The sequence below is a fragment of the Epinephelus fuscoguttatus genome, linkage group LG20, assembly GCF_011397635.1.
Source record: "Epinephelus fuscoguttatus linkage group LG20, E.fuscoguttatus.final_Chr_v1".
NCBI classification, from domain to species: Eukaryota; Metazoa; Chordata; class Actinopteri; order Perciformes; family Serranidae; genus Epinephelus; species Epinephelus fuscoguttatus.
In genome coordinates this window covers 17,766,804-17,788,322 of record NC_064771.1, presented here as the reverse complement: position 1 = coordinate 17,788,322, position 21,519 = coordinate 17,766,804, and the positions used below count along the sequence as shown (strand labels likewise).

The following is a 21,519-nucleotide window of genomic DNA, read 5'->3' as shown; positions in this document are numbered from 1 at the left end:
TGCATTCAGTCACTATGGCCCCACTCTCTGGATCAAACCGCCTGATGATCTGAGATATTCCACATCTGTGTCATCCATTACAAACAAACTTACGACCCACCTGTTCTCCTAAGCCTATAAATAATTTGTGCATCTGTCTATCTGTCTGTTTGTCTGTCTGTCTGTCTAATAAATTCCATACATTTACACTTCATTCTGTTGAAGTTTTATCCAATGCATTCATGTTTCATTCTATATATTAATGTTTCAATCCATATATTCATGTTTCAATCCATATATTCATGTTTCATTCTATATATTCATGTTTCAATCTATATTTTTTAATTTAATTTTATATACTTTATTAATTCCCCTGAGGGGAACTTCAATTTCTATAGTCATGTTTCACTACATATATTCAAGTTTCATTCCATATATTTATGTTTCATTCAATATATGAATTTTTCAATCTATATATTCATGTTTCAATCCATATATTAATATTTTATTCCATATATTCAAGTTGCAATCTATATATTCATGTTTCAATCTATATATTCATGTTTAAATCCATATATTCATGTTTCAATCTATATATTCATGTTTCAGTGTATATATTCATGTTTCAATCCATATATTCATGTTTCAATCTATATATTCATGTTTCACTCCATATATTCATGTTTCACTCCATATATTCATATTTCAATCTATATATTCATGTTTCAATCTATATATTCATGTTTCATTCTATATATTCATGTTTCAATCCATATATTCATGTTTCAATCTATATATTCATGTTTCACTCCATATATTCATGTTTCAATCTATATATTCATGTTTCACTCCATATATTCATATTTCAATCTATATATTCATGTTTCAATCTATATATTCATGTTTCATTCTATATATTCATGTTTCAATCCATATATTCATGTTTCAATCTATATATTCATGTTTCACTCCATATATTCATGTTTCAATCTATATATTCATGTTTCAATCCATATATTCATGTCTCATTCTATATATTCATGTTTCAATACATATATTCATGTTTCAATCTATATATTCATGTTTCAATCTTCATGTATCAAACCATATATTCATGTTTCATTCTATATATTCATGTTTCAATCTTCATGTTTCAAACCATATATAACTGTAATGTTTTATTACATATATTGAATTTTCAATCCATATATTTATGTTTCACTATATATTCATGTTTCAATACATATATTCATGTTTCAATCTATATATTCATGTTTCAATCTTCATGTTTCAAACCATATATAACTGTAATGTTTTATTACATATATTGAATTTTCAATCCATATATTTATGTTTCACTATATATTCATGTTTCAATCCAAATATTCACGTTTTTTTATCTACATTTCAAGTTTCATTACATATATTCATGCTTCATTCTATATGTTCATGTTTCACTAAAGTTTCATTACATATATTCATGCTTCATTCTATACATATGTTTCATTCTATATATTCATGTTTAATTCCTAATATGTAAGGTTCATTCAATGTATTCACACTTCCTTAGCATGCAGTGCAAACCATCAAGTACAGGTACCTCACAGTGCAGTACTTGAGAAAGGTATACTTAGTAAACTTTCTACCACTGTGCAGATCTCTCAGCCCATCTGTTTTACGCTTTCCCTCCATCTCACAGCAGTGCACAGTAATGCTCTCACTGTCTATAGCACATACACACACACACACACACACACACACACACACACACAACAGACACGTGTGGTACTGTAGCTGGTACAGGTTGGCTTTGAAAAACCATACACGTGTACAAATGGGTCACTGAGTCCACCTGCACTCATCTACAGAACAACATACGTACTTAAGGGTCTGAGTAGCGGAAAGGAAAGGGACTTCACCATATTAGGCCAGGAGACACACACGCATGCACACATATACTGTACACACACACACACACACACACACACACACACACACATACACACACACACCATCATACTGTATGCACATTTTTGCCACAGTTGATACACACCAGTTCATTGAAGGGTCACTAAATACGCATACACAGACTCACAACACTGCATCTCTTTCTCTCTTTCTTTCTCTCTCTATATCACTCACACAAACACAACACACACACACACACACACACCATCCTTTTTCCTCCCTCTCCCCCAAGTGGTTGTAGTGTTTTTGTCTTTGTTGAAATAATTGCAGTGATTTTCAAGACCGTTGTCATGGCAACACAGAGGTTGATGCATGTTGACAGAATCTGTTGCAGGGCGACCGAGAGACTGAAAATGGGAGATAAGAGGTGGGAGGAGAAGTGATGCGTGCGTGCGTGTGCGCGCATGTATGTGTGTATTTGTGTGTGTGTGTGTGTGTGTGAAAGGCAATGATGGTGACGGTTGGGGGGAGTCGGTGGCGGGGGGGTTGGGGTGGTTTGATGTGCTTCAATCCATATGATGAATGGAGATGAGCAGTATGGGACATCTCAGCCTGATAGAACGAGGCCCAAGATCAGGAATGAACAGTTATGAGTGTATTGTGAGCGGAGGAGAGGGAGAGAGAGAGAGAGAGAGGGAGTGAGGGAGGAAACTGGGGTGCTATTTCAGTCCAGGCGTTGTCATGGAAACTGCAGCCTCACTACAAATGGAGACATCCAGAACACATGGATCGTCAAACAAATGGCGTGCGTAGGGCCCAGCGTGAAGCTACGCCATGGCTGTGCGACACCATGCCATCTCAGTCAAACCCACCCCCACCCACGCTGGCACCCACCCCTCCAGTCAGATAACAGCCGCGTCTTCTTCATCACAGAGACTGAATATCAATGGGAGGGTAGCTTTTAGGGAGTGAGCGGTGGAGGGGGGGGCAAACGCTTGGAGTCAGGGGCTAAGTGACAGGCAATGGTGTCCATTCAGGCAGTGAGTCACAGCCACTCGCTCGCTGTCTTTTAATTAACAGTCTTTTCCACGCTTCCTTCCCTTCCCTCCTCTCCTCTCCTCTTGTCTCTTCTTCTGTCTACCCCTTCACTCTCTGTCTGTCTCCCATCCTCTCCCTCTTCCTCTCTGCCTGCCTCTATCTCTCTCCCCCTCTCTCTTTCTCTCCCGCGCTCTGAAGGACGGAGGTATTCCCACATTTCTCCGTTGCTATAGCAACACCGCAGCGAGAACAGGAAAGAGAGGACGCAGGCAGGGAGGAGGAGGAGGAGGAGGAGGAGGAGGGAAGGATGGAGACGTGGTGGTGGCGAGGAGGGAAGGAGAGGGAGGGGGGGGAGGGGTGTGGAAGCGGCCTAAGATGAGGAGATGTGTGAACAATGCTAATGCTAATGGTAGCAGTGAGCGACAGAGCAGCCAAGTGTTGGTGAATTCCCCTCTCGTCGCATCACGCTGGGCGCAGACTCACATGTCACATCCACATTTGCATAATTGCCAGTGGGAATCTATTTGCTCTGTATGTTGCTATGGTCATTGACATCTCCCCACAAAATGATACATGGGAACTGTCCCCGCTCTGCCTTTTTCACTTGCATTTTTTTCCTCTGTGACATTGACCAGATCTGCAGAGCTTGCATCCAATTTCTTGAGCATCATCAGGAATAAAATATAACAGGCCTACCTGGTGTATCTTTCTATATAGAAGACAGTTTGGGGCTGCGCTGCTGTGTGCTTATTTTCCACTGATCCAATCAGTGCAGGTCAAATGACCCACTAGACAAAAAGAAGATGTATCTATGTGGAATGCGCACAGAAGCCATGGGAAGATCAGAGCTATTTCATATCGATGTCATCATCCCATTCAATCAGGACAGACCACAGTCTCATTATCTCTACATATACTATATCGTAAGGCGTTAGAACAAAGCAGTGTTGCATCAATTTCCCAACATGTAAAGATACTGTAGCGAGCAGCAGCAAAGCTCATGTGGCCTGCAGAGGAGACAAACGCCCACATCCTCCTCTTTCCCCCCAGTACACGTGTTTGTCTGCTTTGACATGTTGTATAAAACTCAATAGATGCATATCAGCCAAGAGTGAAATGAATATTCCTTTGTACATGCTACATACATGTATGAATGCTTGCGCTGCTCGCTACCTGGAGTAGACTGCTGCATGTCAACTGTCTCAGTGTCCTCTCCTCTCAATCAATAACTCATCTCTTGACGTCAATATTGTTATCCCCCATGGGACAAAAATGTCCTTCTTTCGGACAAAAGGAGAATAAGCAAGATGGGAGGAAGGGGATGTGAGAAATAGAAAGATGAGTTTGTTCTGCCTTCATAAGTCATTGTGTTATCCGTGCAAGGAATCTCCTTTTTTCTCGGTCAGTGTCCATGGACGTAGCCAACGCGCTGATCTCTGCCTGGGTAGAGTAAAGCCAAAACAATGTTAACAGACAGAATGACAGAGCAGTTTTTGTCCCATATCATAAGTGTACTGTGAGTCACAATACACCTATGACGTCATATTATCCCACCTGTAAAGGAAAATATGAGCGAAAGTTATAAAAAATAAAACCTTTGTGCTATTTATCATTGGCAAGTATTTTACTCTGAATTCAGCACTCATCTAATCTTAGTTAATTTAAACAGTGGGCCAATAAATCACACAGAAAAACGTATTTTAATGCCAAAAAACAAACTAAAAAAAAAAAGAGAACAGCTTTTAGCAGATTTTCTTTCAACCTAGTGTTACAGAAAAACACAAAATGACCACAACCTTTTAACACTGCACTACGTTTGGTGGCAGGCATTGTGTTGGCACCATGGACAACCCGATCTCACTCAGATGTCGTCGAAGTACGGCGCTTGGGCAGTGATTTGAAGCTACAGACGCTGACAAAAAAAGACATCCTTTAACGTTGGCATGACACGCGGCTGGTGGCACTTGGCGGCGTCAGGGGAAACATGGTGGGACAAGAACGAAAGTTAAGGCGGCAAAAGTCTGAGTTCTGGTGGATGGGGCCAACAAACACTGACTTTCACCCATGAGAGCGGTGTTCACATCCTGTAAGATTCCAAAGCCAAACCAAACTCACTGTTCATTTTTCCTAAACCTAACCACGTGTTTTTCTTGCCTAAACCCAACCACATGCGTGAGTTGTTGGAGAAATAAAATGTCAATACCTGTTGTTGTACTGACGTAGTGTGTTTAATTTGAAAGAGACTGTATGTAAATGGTAAATTTCCTGTGAAAATAAAAGTGTATTTTGAAAGCAGACAATACAGTAGCAACAGGCATAAGTTGACACAGCATCCCAGAACATCAGCAACCAACGCACCCAGGGCTTTCACGTTGTATCTGGACATGGAAGGTCCATGACCAAACGTCCATATGTGACGAGGTCAGAGTAAGAATGTGCTGCCATGGACACAATGCCACTCGAAAGTCAATTAGGATCATTTGTTGTAGTGAACACACAAATTACCTGGTTCAACGACGGCACGCAATATGTCATGTTTAAAAATGTTATGTCCCCCAAAGAGTGAGAACATCCACTTATAGATAGGAGGTTGGAATGGTGGATGGGTAAACAAACACTGGACTTTCACTTGGGACACCGCTGTTCCTGTTCAGTGTACATGTTTGTGTCCTTTGCGTAGTTACGTCATATAGCATGACGTACTTACGTCCCGTACATTCCAAGCGCGGTTATTTTAACCAAAAACACAATCATTTTCTAAACCTTAACAAGTGTTTGGTGCCTTAACCCAACCATGCCACCCATAAATTATTAAACGGGCCTACTGGGCACAGGCCCAGAGGCCAAAACTGTCAGGGTCTCCCCTGGCCTTCATCTGCAAAATGACTAACCAGAAAAAGAGTCAAAATTGTCACAAAAAGATGCACAGATACCAAAAACAGACACAAAATCTGTGCAAAAATGGGCAAAACTACATGGAGACACAAAATAACTACGCAGAGATGTAAAGATACTAGAAAGATACAAAATAACTACAAAAATAGGCAAAACAACCACATGGAGACACAAAATAAAGAATATATATAAAAAGAAGGAGCCAAAAATGGACCAAAAAAGACACATAATAACCCCAAAGTGACACAAAACCTCAATAAGATGGATAATGACTAAAGAAAGATGGAAAACAGAAACACAAAAATAGGCAAAACATCATCATCATCTGCCCATGGTGCCACCACCATGTGAAGGTGTTCAGAGGTCATGGTCATCTGATGTTTCTGTGAGATCACAGTGTGTTTTTTAAGGCAGTTAGATGAGAAGATAAAAGCATATCTTGTGTCTTTGTTGTAAATAAGAAGGTATAGCCAGCAGCTGTTTGACTTAGCTTAGCATAAAAACTAGAAACAGGAAATAGCTTATCTCTGTATGAAGTTAACAAAATACACCTACCATCACCTGGAGAGCTCAGAAATTAACCCAGTACATCGCTGAGATGTAAAAACAACAGTTTATGGTTTTAAAGGGGGGTTATGTGTCAGACTATTTCTTGTTGTGGATCTTATTGGAGTCTTGTCATCACAGTGAGATTAAAAACAGCATGTTGTTTTATATATTTTGGGATTTTCTTGTACATATTAAACAAATGAGGCATAAGTTGTTACTTAGTGAGCTGTAAAGGTGCTGCTAGGCAGATTCCATTGCCTTTGGACAAAGCAGAGCTAGCTGTTTCCCCCTGTTTTATGGTCTTTATGCTAAGCTAAGCTAAGCGGCTGCTGGCTTTAGGTTCATATTCACTCTAAAGACATGAGAGTGGTATCAGTCTTCTCATCTAACTCACAGCAAGAAAGCAAATTACTATATTTCCCAAACTGACAATTCATTTAACAATTAATGCCAGAGCCAACTGTGTGGCTATAACTGAGGCATCAACAGGGTAAGTAAAAGTCGATATATAATTCAGAGTGCCATAAAAAGCAAAACACCATTACCACACACACAACATTAACCAAGCAAAGTATAAACATCACCCCTATCTGCAGTTATGGTAAATCAATACTCAAGTAAGTGTAATAATCTAATAACAACATCAGCACAGTGCCTGAAAAGTGTGTTTGCGTGGGAGTGCATGCACTGGGGAACAATTTGCTACATACAGTACCTTCCTCCAGTAATTACACGGGAAGTGTCTGTTCATAATGCATGCTGGAAACAAAATATTCATAGGAAAGTAATTACTTCAAATCTCATGTTCTACAAAAGGCCCACAGTGAAACAAACGTTATTTGTGAGATATTCGTGCACAAACCGCTTTCTTTTTTGTTATTTCTGGTAACATGTAATGTGATTAGGGCGCATTATAAAGTAGCTCATTGTGCGCTGTGTTTTTTTTTTTTTTTTTTTAAACAGTGTTACAGCATCAAGAGGGATATTTTTGTCTCTGACCCATTAAAGTAAATTAGAGTCTGTGAAATAATCAGACTGATTTCAACAAAATTTGCAGCATTTTTAAGATTTTAAATTGACTTTAAGGGCAAGAAATGTATGTTACACATTAATAAATAAAACTATTAGGCCTTGCAGTGCTTGGGCATGAGAGAAATCAATCTAAGCCCATTGACACGTATACACAGCAGCTCTATTCCACACCACTTCAGCAGCATTTAATGGAAAGAGAAACAAACACTGCTTTTTTTCCAAGTGACATGTCTTGTTGGTTAGGTTGAGTGTTTTATCCCCTGTAGAGGTGAAGAACTGTCTGGGGCTCCTGAGTGCTTGCAAAGTACACTACATGCATACATCCTCCCCTGAAGTATGTTTGTGTATCCTCTCACTCTGGATTATTAATTCAGATCTTTGGGTGAGGAAGGAAACAATATTCCCAAGTCCAAATGATCTGCCGCATGGCTCTTAATGATACTGGGAGAAGAGGGGGAAATCTAAATATAGACGGAAACAAAAGCAAAGTATGATCAGTACAGTGTGAGAAAGCCCTCTGAGAACAGTAGGCTCATAATTCACCAACATAGTTTCATGTAATAACAGTCAAAGACTGAATCTTTAAACAAAGAGCAGAGTTTTAAATCAAAAGGCTTCTGGTTCCCTTTTATCCATGCACACAAAGTAGGTCCAACTGGGTCACTGTCATCTTTTCCTCACACTTTCCATAATACTTTGGATTCTCAGTCCGAGCTAAGCCTGCTAACGGTTCTGTGTAGTCCATCCTCGTATAAACAATGCCTAAATAGGCCACGGAATCTATACTTAGTTTTTTTCGCTATGCCTGCAGCCCACACGGCTGTATCGAACACATTACGCACATGTGTTTTTTTCCCCCTGCATCCTTTAAAGTGTGAAGAAATAAAAGGCTGTCACATTTTCATGGTTCCTCGATCAGCAGAGATGCAGCCCACAGACTCTGACACCTCTGCTTCACAGTAGAGTTTATGTTGTGTCCCCACAGACTCTGCAGTCTGTCTGTGGGCCAGGGGAGCTGGGGAATCCCTGGAGAAACACACAGCTGGGAGGGTTATTGAATTTGAAGGGAAAAGACAGCATAGAGAAAAGGAGAGGCGAGTGCGGGCACTGTGGGTTTCTAGAAAATGACTGCACCATAGGCGCGCAGAGAGAGATGTCGATGCACTTTTACATTTCCCAAACAGGAATCCGGTTTTCCTCTTTTCTCTTTGATACACTGCGTAGCTTGGATTTACAAGGGGGAGTTTATGTTGGTAATGCACCTCCTGTGGATACGGTTGCTTTATGCTGCAGGGGCTGGAACTGGCATTTTTAAATTCCACCTTTTCTAATTTGAAATTAACCTTCTCCATCACATTACACTCATGCCAAGATCACAGAACGCTCTGAATGTATTTGCATTTGAGCATTTCTCTTTCATCTTCAGCGCATATTAATGTATTCTTTTCTGCAGCATGCACACTCTGTGCTCACTTCACCCCCACTTCATATAGCATTCATTGTATGTTTGCTCACTATTACCACAAGCTGAGAAACGGCAAAAAGCTGCAGAGCACAGATATTAATAATCTCCTTGAAAATTAGTCACCTCAAGGTGTCACAGAACATTTGGTTTTTTTATCTTTGCTTTGGGTTACAGTCGTTAGAAAATACTATGATGTAACCATAGTACACTGTAGCTGTCGTTTCTGTTGCTACTTCAACATACAGGCCTTTAATATTATTTCCAAGAAGTCTCATGGGGGACTGAGCTCTCTGGGGACCAGAGTACAAGCCAAGAACAATTACATTCAAGAAAATGACTTTACATAGTGCCCCCTAAGACATTTCAAATACAATCTCGCTGCTGTAAGGCCCAAACAATTTATCTAAACATATCACTCCAATTCACTGCCATGGTTCATGGCTGATGCATTTGTTGTTACATGAATCCCTCGAGGTTGCTGTTTCGTAACATGGGTTGGACTTGCACTGCACAGCGGACATCTGTGATAATCTATACAGTTTACCTACGAGTCTAAAATAAGTTAAAATAAAATCAAATCTGGACTGGAACATGCAGACGAACTGAAGAACAGAATACAACACAGTGAAGTGGAGCTCAAATTTGTCGACCCTTTCAAGATAAGAACCAGTGATAATGATGTGTTAATTAAGCCCTGCACATAAAAATGAGTTAGTGCACTTCACGTGGAGATGTCAGCAACATAACCTAAATCCACTCAGTTCCTTTCACCCTTGCCTTGCGTATAAGAAATGTCTAATTATTCACTAAATGGATCTAATCTTGTTTGTTTTCCCTTTACCTATTTGTCAGATTTGCAAATTCACAACGCATGCTAATAATAAAAAAAATGGCAGAGAGAGTTTATGTACAATTACGCTAATGTAACATGATGGACCACTTGATTTATGGCGGTTGCCATGCTGCAATGATTACAGGATGTAATAGTGTTGCGTTGAATGACTGTACCTCTACAGCCGCCCCTCTTAATCAATTAGCCAACTGATTTGTTAATAGGATTTCCATCAGCGAGATCAGATGTTTTTATTCCTAGAAAATTACCACCTTATAATACAATCTTTGAAGTTTGTGTTTGTTCTTGTTCCATAATTACGGATATCTGCAGTTCGAGAAATTTCCAAAATTCCCTATAGCTACATATTGCCATGACTTTTGCATGTACCAGCTTTTACACACTGTGCACATAGGGGTACAAGAGGCCAACTGCTTCCAAGTATAACCGTATTTTGAAAGTGTGTTTCCTGTTTGCTGATTCAGTAAATTGGTGTGAAAAGACAGAAATAATTGCAACAAAATACAGTGTCAACACAGTAGTTGTTAGGACTTTTTTTTCCATTTTGTTTTATAAAATTTCACGCAATAACTTATTTGAAACATTGTCATGTTAAACTTGTTAACTCATTTCTCATTTAGTTAGTTGTGGTGCTCTGCAGGATGAAATCACAACAAAGAATGAAAAGTGGCATATGTCTCTAATAGCAGAATAACTCCTTACAGCGGGCGTCAAAACCAAAGTCACAGAAGTAGCAAACAGTGAAATAATATACCTCTCAGTCATTGCATGACAGTCATTGAAGTGCAAGTACAGCACATGTTGATTTTTGCCATAATTGAAGAAATACACTCTTCTGCCACACTGTGTACCTGGATGAATGCGTGAAAAAAATTACATTTAATGACAATACATAAAGACCCAAATTGATAATATCACATACTGAGATACAACCAACAACTGGAAAAGAAGAAAGAAAGAAAAAAAACACAAAATGACTTTTTTTTTTATCATTATTTTGTATTAAAGAAATCTAAATTTCTCTAGAGCTTAACACTGTTCTCTCCCTCTCTTTTTTAAAAAGCTTTTAAAATGGACCCAGGTCATTTTTTTCTTTTTTTTTTTACATTGTTTTATCAAACAACACAGCTTACCTTTAAAGGACCAAAAGGTCAGTCCATTTTCTTGTCTTGCAATTTGGTGTCTCAGATATGATAATCCTTTTCATTAAGGAGCTTTGCTTCCGACAAACCAAGAAATGTCATCTGGGCTGAAGCATCCATTGTAAGCAACGGATGGTGCAGAGGACACACATATGCCAGTACTCCATCTGTAGCCAAGCTGCATCAATTCACCACCATATATATAATACAGCGAGGTACAGTTGCCCAATATGCACATATTCAAATTCCAGTCTCAAGCTTGTGATCTTCATTAAAAGGGGGTCATACGTTTGTTATTAACATTACTGCTGCAGAATGAGCCTCCTTTTAAATCGCATCAATATGTACAATGGCAGCCACTATACTAAGATGTAACAAAGCCCTTCTGCATTTCCTCCAAATGTTAATAATAATGATGATAATTGTGCATGTTGCCAGCATGTCCAGAGGTATGAAAGGAACATTTCTCCACTGATTGGGTGAGTCACCATCCTAATAAAACACAGTAGCGCTCAGGTAAGAAGATTTTGTTCCACAGTTAACATGCAGGAATGCGCCCCTCACACACAAGCACACAAGGAGGTATCTAGTATGCTCTTTGAAATCCGACGGCAGAGCCACCAAATGTAGCACATCAAGGGAGCGGCCCATATGTTGTGTCTTTAGCCTTCATTTATATTCTATTTGTGTCTCTGTGGGGCTACGGTTGAACCCTGCCCACTAGATCCTTCTATGGGGTCGCAACACATTTACATTTACTATGCTTTTGAATGAGATTCACTGCCAGGAAGTTGAGGAAAAAAACATGGCTGCAATTTAGACAACCTGAGTTATTTGATCAATCGGTTTACAAGTGGTATTGCAGGTATAACCAGACATGTTTTTTTTTTAAAGATGGCTCAGATGTTTGCCGTTAAACAGAATGAACGTGGTGTGCATTGATGCGGAAGATGTTCCTTTCATGGATTAACCTCTGTGACAGTGCAATCTGGTTGGGTTTTGTATGATACCATCACTCACATTATCATCACTATTATTACTATTCCTCAGTGTTCCTTTTCTTCCAATAAGTGTGGGCTCGTTGCCGATAAGAAAAACCATCATCACTCACATAAAACAGCTCTTATATAGATCTGAGGGAGGGGTGCAACAGAAAAAAAGAACAGCAAAATCACATACAGAGCTGCATTACAGTTGAAAACCTTGTTGATATGATTTTGTTGATAATACTATCTCAGGTACATTTATCTGGAATAACTGGTCCAGTTTGTGCTCAATTGCAACAAACATTTTAGGCTCCTGCTTGATGAAAGCGAAAAAAGAATAATTTATTAAATATAGTTCTTTCAATTCTTCTTCCCGTTTTCAAACTAACATTAAAGGATCGCCATGGGAGAAGCCTACTGAGGGCTAATTTCAGACAAAAGCGCCTTCATTAAGGATAAGTCATCGTCTAGTTCTGTTAAAAACACTCATTTTGCAAAACCAGTGGTGTACATCTATAGGAGAGCGCCTTAAAAGCCTGTCTGAACATGTTAATAGAGCAGATGGCACCTATCATTACCAGGATGACTAATGGCTAAACCACAAACCATACATTCAATCCAGGTTTAGCACCGAGGCCTGCATAATGTCTCACTCTTTACTTGTGTGGTTGCCATATTGACCCGCCACAACCCAATATATGATTGATTTATTTCACACGTAATGATACATGGCTAGACAACTGTACACATTATATCAAACTAACAAAAATAAAGAAATACATAGTTGAAACGCAAGAAGCGTAAATGGCATTTAACATATGAAAGTTACACTGTAAAAATGTGGATCTTACAATTGTCATACAACCAGACATTATTATTATTAATATACTGTACATTTCCATTCATTCCAATCATCCTAAGATGGATGTTTAATCCCTTCTTGAATGCTGCTGCAGATAGATGTCTAATCATCCTTGTGACAGCATTTTATGGCATGATTATGGTAACCATGAGCAAGGAGGTCATATCAAATTCCTGTCTAAAAGCAAATATCTGGCTACTGATCTGATTCAAATAACACATTGTCAACACTTTATTTCACCCATACAGGTCTTTGCATTGGATCACCTTTCCTTGTTTGTGGAACATCGTTTTTAAACCATTATTTGATGCTGGCATTTAAGTATCAGAATTGTCGATTCAAATACCAAGTAGCTGGCTTTTACAAAATACATAATACACTCTCAGAACACAAAAGTTTGTCATGATTATTACTGAAGCAACAGAAAAAAGTTTGTCAAACAGAGATCTGCATTTACTGTTCTACAACCTAAATGGACTTCATGTCACAAAGCCAATTCAAAGATTCACAATGAGTGTTGCAATTGAGCCCTTATGTTTCTGAGAAGTAGCCAAACTTAAAACATGTATCATAACCAACCTCCACCATCGCCGCCCCTGATTATTCACAAAGAAACAAACTATACCAGCTTATACATCCACCCCAAAATATCTCTGCATCGGAGTCTGCAATGATACATATTTAAATGAAAATATATTTATATAATTTGTGGATTTTTCACAGTAGTCTGTACTGCACTGTACCTTTTTGTCCATCTATTTATGCCTACATAATTGTCACCTTGAGGGAGTCTATTGAGTCACTTGAGAGAGAGTGTGGCTTGTGTTTTGTGTGGAAGAAAAATGTCTCTTGGATTTTTGTTCTGTAATATCTCCGATCTTCAGTGTGGTAAGTGCTGTGCATGTCTTTCATCTCTGCCGGCCAACAACGATTTGGGGACTGATTACTCTGAAAGGCTAGTTTTTCCCTATGAGAACACAGCTTGTAGAAACTGCAAAAAACATTTGCTTTGGCACAGATTTACATTGTAGCAATGTCCATTCCTTGATCTCCATGGCCATGATCGTTACTACAAATACAAGTGGCCCATTGTGGTAATCCTTGGCTCAGTACACTGTCACGGATAAGTCTATGTGTTTGTGTATTGCCGTGTCAGTCTATCCTCTCTCCTGGTGTAATGTCAATGCACTCTAGTGTCTAATCATTCCACGCATAAACCCAACATCAATCCCCTCTCTGTCTCCGACTCTTGCTCACTCTCTCTCTATACTCTCGCCTTTTGTTTTTAGATCTGAGTTTCTTGGACGTTTTCCTTCGAGCTCCCCTTGAAGAGAAGAGGCTCCATTTGGGGATTCTGGTTTTGGCCCATGAAACCCTTGATCGATCCATGTAAGCCCATGGTAGGCATGGGGAGAGACATCGGCAGCGGTGGGGACATAGAACAGGGGTTGATGTTGGTGCCATTGCCTGATGAGGAGAGCAAATTAGATGTAGAGATTGGGACTGAGGTACAGGAGATGGGGATATCCTGGCCTTGCTGGTTCTTGCTATTGAGCATCCCTCCTGGTCCCATCCCCTCGGAGCCAAAACTAAGACCCATCACGTTGTTGTTGAAATGATGGGTCTTGTAGTAATGGTTGAGAGTATCTGTACGGCCAATGTTGGGAAGGTTGACTATCTCTGGATGATGTATCTTTAGGGTTCCTTCTCCGCTGCCAGAGTTGATTGTTGAACCACCTGAGATGCCACTCCCGGCCCCGGCTCCAATCTCATCTTCCACATTGACAATCTCGATGGCTCTGGCAGGGCCGTGGTGCTTGTGCAGCTGGTGTTGCTTCCGGAGTTTATAGAAGACCACCAACATTACAGCTGCCATAAAGGTAATGGCCACGAAGCAACCGATGATGATCTTAGTTGTTTTCATTACATCATCCAGACCTGGAATGTTAGTTACATCCATTATGGACACAGTCACTGCATTTTCATTAGCTCTGTTGGCTCGTGGGGACAGTGAGGAAAGAGAGGAGAGAGAAGGCGATATAGTGATGCCAGGTCGGCCTTCTAACACCCCTCTCTGAACAGTAGGATTAGGGAAATCTATGAAGGTCTCATTAATATACTGTCTTGCTGAGTTCTCTTCGTCTCCTCTCACTGTCTCCACTGTTTCCACAGTGACAGTGGTGAAATAGCTGTAGCTGTTGCTGGGGTCTGAAGCAGACACATTGAGCACGGCGGTCGCAGTGGTGTTTCCAGCGGAGTTGGTTACCATGCAGGTGTACTGCCCGGTGTCCTGCACGGTCACGTTTGTGAAGTTCAGTGTTCCGTCATGAAGCACTGAGATCCTAACTCGGTATGATCCGTGGGTCATCAGAGTACCATTCGGAGTGAACCAATTTACAGAGGTCATCGAGGTTCCAGTACGACATTTCAGCTCAGCGGCCATGCCCTCAGTGACATTGAGGTCAGTGGGCGGCTCAACGATCACTGGGGCATAGCAGGTAAAGTGGCTCTGGTCTAACTCCCCTATGTATTTGCCTTTTAGACCTGGGGGCGCATGGCATCGAGCACAACATGTGGTGTTGCTGGGAACTGTTTCCTTCAGCCACCAGCTGAGCCACAGCACATCACAGTTGCACACCCAAGGGTTGTGGTTGAGATGTACCCTCTCCAACTGATGCAAAGGGGTGAAGAGGTCATGGGGCAGAGAATGCAGGGAATTGTGGGAAAGGTTGAGCTCCTCCAAGTTTTTGAGGTCATCAAAAGCATTGCGTTCAATGACCGACACCCTGGAGTGCATCAACCACAGCTTGCGAAGTGATACAAGGCCTTGAAAGGATCCGGGCCTGACTATTCCCAGCTGGTTCCCCGACAGCTCCAACTCCTCTAGTCGAACTAGTGGGGTGAGGTTAGGGATGTCCTTCAAGCCACACATGCCAAGATTCAAGAAGCGCAAGTTGACCAGACCTTCGAAGGCAGCCTCTGAGATGAAATCCAGCTTCCTGAGTTCCCCCAGATCGAGACGGCGTAAAGAGGGAACACGGTGAAAGGCAAACGCCGGCAGTGTCTCGATGGGGTTGTTTCGTAGCCATAGTTCCCTTAGCTTGCTGAGGTACTCAAAGGCTTGCGACGGCACCACTGTTAGGCGGTTGTCAAAAAGCTCCAGAGTGTTGAGGTTGGGAAGGCCATTGAAAGCTCCCACCTCGATTTGCCGGATGTGGTTCTTGGAGAGCTGGAGGATTTCCAAATGCCGCAGGTGCTTAAATGTGTCAGACTTGATCACCTGGTGTGGAAACAAAAACACGGAAGCATGTTGTAGCAACATCAGAATTACTGCTGTCAACATTTATTAATTCACTCTGAATTCATGGTCAGTTTGTAGGTGAAGCCACATTTACCTGAATTGTGTTCTCTTGTAGATTGAGGTATCTTGTGTTCTCTGAAATACTGTCTGGGACTTGATCTAAACTCTTCCTTGTACAGATGACACGGCTCGCCTGATTGGAGCAGGTACAGGGAGTGGGGCAAGGGGGTGCTGCCTCTGTCAGCTGAGGTCCATGGTTGTGAAACCACAACAAAAGCTGGACCAACCAGAGGAGGGGGGAAGGGGTACAGGGGCTGGTCACCATGACAACACGCATGGCAACTGAGTCATGACCCACCCCTATTGCTATGATGTTGATAAGTCACCTCCAAACAGGGGGAATTAAGTGCTTCTCTTGATGTTCATATTTTATGCTCTTATTCTGGGGTTTTTTTTTCCTCCTTCAAGCAGTCGCTTTAAAAATGGTGAGGGGAAAAAGTGTAATGTTATATTAAATACTCTATTTATTATTAATATATTCTTATTTTACTTTGCTCATGCTTCTTTGACTATCAAACACCTTGTTCTTTTCAACAAGTCATTTTAGGGAACTCTGTATTTTTTTGTTCCCATGACAATTATTAGAACAGAAGTGAAATTTGGGGGAGGGTTCGCTCTTGAATGTGTTGTCTCTGTTGAGGCTGTTGCTTCTCACTGTAGGGGGAAGAGAGAAAAGGAGAGAGAGGAAGGAGGTCAAGTAAGTGCACAGTGCAGTAGCTTTAAGATATTAGCCTAGCACATACATGCATGTATTCCCAGAACTGAATTTAAATCTTAAAATATTACAATGCCCTGTCGCCAGAGTGTATGACAAGCTGGGTCAGGCTTTTTTTCTCTTTCTTAGGAGGTGGCTCTCAAATTGTGGCCTGTAGCCTAACTGGTGAGTCAGCTGCCATTTTCTTCATAGGTTGAACTTAACATCTGGGTCATGGGCTGAAATGGCCACAAAACCCTAAAACCTCAAGCTGGGTCACAAGTGCTGCAGCAGAGCCATTAGTCTCGTCGTATACTTTACGATACTGGTACGCTTCTAAGTCAGATGCATACTGACAGAAGTAGAATCTCACATTTAAAAGTATGCCAAGTTGTTGAATGCAATTACAACTGCTGCCGGGATTCATGCGGACCTAAGGTTAATGCAGGCATTCACGCAATCCATCACAAGGCAGCAGCAGTAATTTAGCAATTAAGATATGAAGGAATGATTTTCGACTTCTAAAATGTTACTGCAGTGCAAATGCTGTGCACAATAAGCAACGCACAGTCAAACAAGATCCCCAGCCACTAAAGTTGATGAACCAAACATGAAAATAACAACTAGATTGTGATCAAGGAAAAATAAAAGATGGTACAAAAATACTTTTAGGGCTTTTAAATGTGTAACTGTGTGTATGTGGTTGGTGTCGCACAGAAATGGCTGCAAGCATCAGCAGACTCACTAAATTTAGAAAAGGTTGGGCAGTTTCCCTTTAAATGATTAGACCAGAAAGAAAGTGTTCATTGTTTTCTCAAGCACGTTATGTTCGACACTGTGACTCTCGCAGTCACAAGCCTGTGCTGTCTGTTGAAAACAAATGAGACGAGCTCTGTTACGTGTCACTTATATCACCACTGTGTTACCATTATTGATATCTGACATCTTGGATACATTCTCCTAACGTTTGTACTCTCTAATAAACAGGTTATTTTCTTTTTTTTAAAAAAAAGGCTCCATGGCAGTCCTTAGCATCTCCTCTCCTATGCAGCGACGATGCATGCGCTCCTAGAAACACGGTTGCTGTGGCAACCTGCTCACTCACCATCTTGTGTTTTTACTGTCCAGTGCCCTATTCCACATTACTGTGTTTAGCTGAGCCTGATGAACATTTGCTGTTCAAAACTGATCAACAGCACCTTTGTGGTGACAAAATCAACTTATATTTGACTTAAAGATGATTCCCATCACAGCATCCGGTGTTACACCGCATGTAAAATCAACAGTCTTGACGCCTCTGTCGAGAGGAATCGAAACTGAATACGTATGAAAACATATATTTGCATAAGTGCAGGGAGACCTGAGAAAGCACATAGTTCAACCTTGGCCTTCAATGTCACAACAGAGGGAGCAGATTTGTCATGAATCTTAATATCTACAAGGTCTGAGGATTAGGTCAACATCAGTCTTTATTAAAAACACAGCTCTGAGAACTCTTAAAGCAGCTATTAAGAAAGCTCATAAGGGAGTGTGTGCTAAAAATAGACATTTTAGATGCTCTGCACATCCCACAGACTTTCTCTCTCTCTCCGGCACACACAGATATTCACACATCCATATCTACAGCCACCCTAACTGTAACTGCCACAGAGAAACAACACCATCTCCAATCACAAAATGTAGATTCATGAACCTAGCCCCTTTTGCTGCACTCCTCATTATGGTGTTCTTTACACCGCTGTCCCTCCTTGAAGACTCTCCTTCTCATCCCCATCCAGCAGGTAATTATGCATTCCAATAATCTGACTGTGAGTTGAAAAAATAAAATGTCTCCCCCAGACGTCAGATTTGTGTGTGATCCAGAGTGACGGTTTGATAGCTACAATGTTTTTAGCTCAACGGAAAAATGATTCATGTTAGCATCAAAACACAACATCATTAGCTGGTCAAAGAATTGATCACACCAGAGCTCTCATAACACAATTTGTTTTTCATACACTGGAGCATTATATACACTGGTAAAGTGGTGCTTTTTCTTTTTTTAATTCCAATGGGGCTGTTTTGTAGATAACAGCAGGTGAATGTGATTGAAGAGTGCCATTTCTTAATTTCTCCTGCCACTTCTACCACTCTTGAAATGCACAAATATAGAGTTTGGGCAGTTGTATTCAGCAAAAATATGTTCTCATATAGGTCTAAAAATATTGCAATGGTCTTTCTTTCATTGCATCAATACAGAAAAGATGCATTTCCCATTAGACACAAGCCTTGGGAAGCTGTCAGTAATAAGTTGTTTGATTTTTCCTTAATATAATATTGAATAAGAACAAAAAGTCTATTGAATAAATTGATGTTTTGTCTCTGCATTTGGTGGCAAAAGTCACTATGGGGGAGACAGTAAAAACAATCTATGTAAAACACCACACAGAGTAAAATTGGATGGAGGGAAAGACCTTGAATCTGCCAGCAGGACGCCTGTTGCCTTGACCTCCCCATCTTCGAGTTCTCCACAAGAACAACAGCACACACCGATGACGGTCTTTATTTTTAGATCATTACACCTTGACTCATCTGAGGGGCCAATTCCTCTTCGCCAGAGGCCTTCATCCTCATCCTTGTGCAAAATGTGTTTCCTTTAGCTTTATGACATGGTTGAGACATCCAGACTGCATTGTTGTTGTTGTCGTTTCCTCCATCCAATTTCACTCAAAGGTATTTCTCTTTCCTGATCTTAGCCGTTTTTCCATGTCAAGAGCAGATTGCAACCATGTAGATATTGATTATTCGATCAGGCCTGAGAAAGCGCTCAGTCGTGAAAAGACAAATTAGCTGCAAGCTGCTGACCAATTGCTACAAACCAATCACATCATTGTAAGCGCCTGATTGTATCAATGCCCATGCTCTCCACAACAGAGTCATTAAGGTTTATGAAGAGGCAAAAATCGTGGTGTTGTTTTCAATAAACACAGAGGCTCTGGGGTTTGTGGGATGCTTCCTGTGTGCCTACACAAGGCCCAATTAGACCTCATGTATTTACAGATGGTCTCGAATGAACACAAAGCGACACAGGTGCAGCAGGGCCAACATCATCTGCTGTAACTATGACAACACTAGATTGATTCAGGACGTGGGAATCAGGGGTAGGATGGGACGCATTTCACCAGTATGGTAACAACCAGCGCCTTTAAAGGGAGGAATAAAAATGCAGGTTCATGCCAAATATTTTAAACTTTCAGCTGATGATTTATATATTCCCCAAATTTTCTGATATCAACTCGTGGATTTAAAAAAAAAAGGCACAACCTCACCATTTTTCTCCTGCAGTCGCAACCTCTAATCTGCGATCTCTCCTCATCATATAGCCTCTAGCATAATATCTCCTACAATTCAACAGAATGGCCTTATTCATCTATGCAGCTGCGCTCACTACGGCGCACCTTCTCGGAACGCAATTGAAATTCTGAATAGGCCTAATTCTGCACATGCTGCATTACAAAATGGCTTGCATCCATTCTCTCTTCAGGGTAATGACAACATGACTGCACCCAAAAAAAAACAATCCATAGGCTCACTATTTTCCTTTTCTCCCTTTTCTCCCCTCCAAAATTATATGTGTGAACATGTGAAACGCACAGGCTTACATAAGAATCCATGTTATTTCAATACATTTGCAAGCACCACCACAGCTTTATTCCACTGACATCGACTGGATCTTTTGCTGGTATTAATTATTTACTCGAGTTATAATGAATCTGTGCGACCTTTGCGCGTTTCATCATCCAATCTTTGTCGTCTCGTGACTGATTCCAGCATCGGTGCAGATTAGGTAACATATGCAATAATTACGCCGGCCATTTCAGTCCCTTCTACCTGTACAACCCAACATACACGTACCGTAATATTTCGGCGGCTGCGGCGTGAGGTCGATGGTTTTCTCTCCTCGTCCCTTTCTCCCGATCGCCAGTTTTCCAACCTCGCTGTCTCTCCTTTTTTCCTCTTCCCCTAAATTGATTCGCTTGTTTCCACGGCTGTAAGCTGGCTCTTGTTCTTGTAGGCTATTCCGCAGCGCCAACGCAACGCGGGGGGCTACAGTCAGTGATGGCAGGTTAAAAGATGAACACAATCCACACACAGACACACACACACATTCACACACACGGGGAGACGGAGGGGGGGAAAAAACAAGAGATCAGATTAAGGGTCGTTGGAGGAAAATGATGTTAGTATTATCACATTTAGGGAACGAGGTCTGGGACGAGTGCATCCATGCGCCTTATCATCCTTGGAGAGGAACGCAGGCAGCAAACGCGACGGCGCCCGGTGGGCAGAGCATTTTGCGTCCAGCATAAGCGGCTCTTTACGCACATTCCGTATGTTTCCGTCTGAATCCCACTAAGGCAGCATTAGAAGAACAGATGAAGGACCAACGACTTATGGATGTACCTTCATTCTTTAGATGATGTCAACATTTATCCTGTCTGAATATTGAGGGCTCATTAAAGTCTGGATTGTTTTAGTCTACTCTCCAACATATGCATGTAATGCATATAGCCTAGTGACATATTCATTAATATGACTCAGCAGCACTGAATGATCAGCAGGATAAATTGAGTCAGCATGTCTCTCCCTATGTGAAATTTCATGCATTATATTTTTTGGACATTTTTTCAATGGCGTAACAGACACCTGTTTACAGCTGAAGCAACCGGCCAAAACATCTGCAGTAAGAAACATTTCCGCTCCATTGAGTCTTAA

The 21,519-nt window shown here is 41.0% G+C and overlaps 1 protein-coding gene across 1 annotated transcript; it reads right to left on the bottom strand.

Moving 5' to 3' along the window:
* Nucleotides 1-10,248: 10,248 nt before the first annotated feature.
* On the bottom strand, nt 10,249-21,187 carry lrrc4bb (leucine rich repeat containing 4Bb). Its single transcript, XM_049563963.1, has 3 exons — nt 20,659-21,187; nt 16,105-16,724; nt 10,249-15,989 (listed from the first exon to the last, which is right to left on the bottom strand). Exons 2-3 carry the CDS (start codon nt 16,345-16,347, stop codon nt 13,995-13,997), a joined length of 2,238 nt encoding a protein of 745 aa, XP_049419920.1. The 5' UTR covers nt 16,348-16,724; nt 20,659-21,187; the 3' UTR covers nt 10,249-13,994.
* Between the last annotated feature and the right edge of the window lie 332 nt (nt 21,188-21,519).

Bases quoted from the DNA above. Each gene is read 5' to 3' on its own strand.
- lrrc4bb (XM_049563963.1), bottom strand. From the start codon at position 16,347: ATGCGTGTTGTCATGGTGACCAGCCCCTGTACCCCTTCCCCCCTCCTC. The intron at 15,990-16,104 runs GTAAATGTGGCT...TTTCCACACCAG, and splicing joins TACAAGAGAACACAATTCAG to GTGATCAAGTCTGACACATT.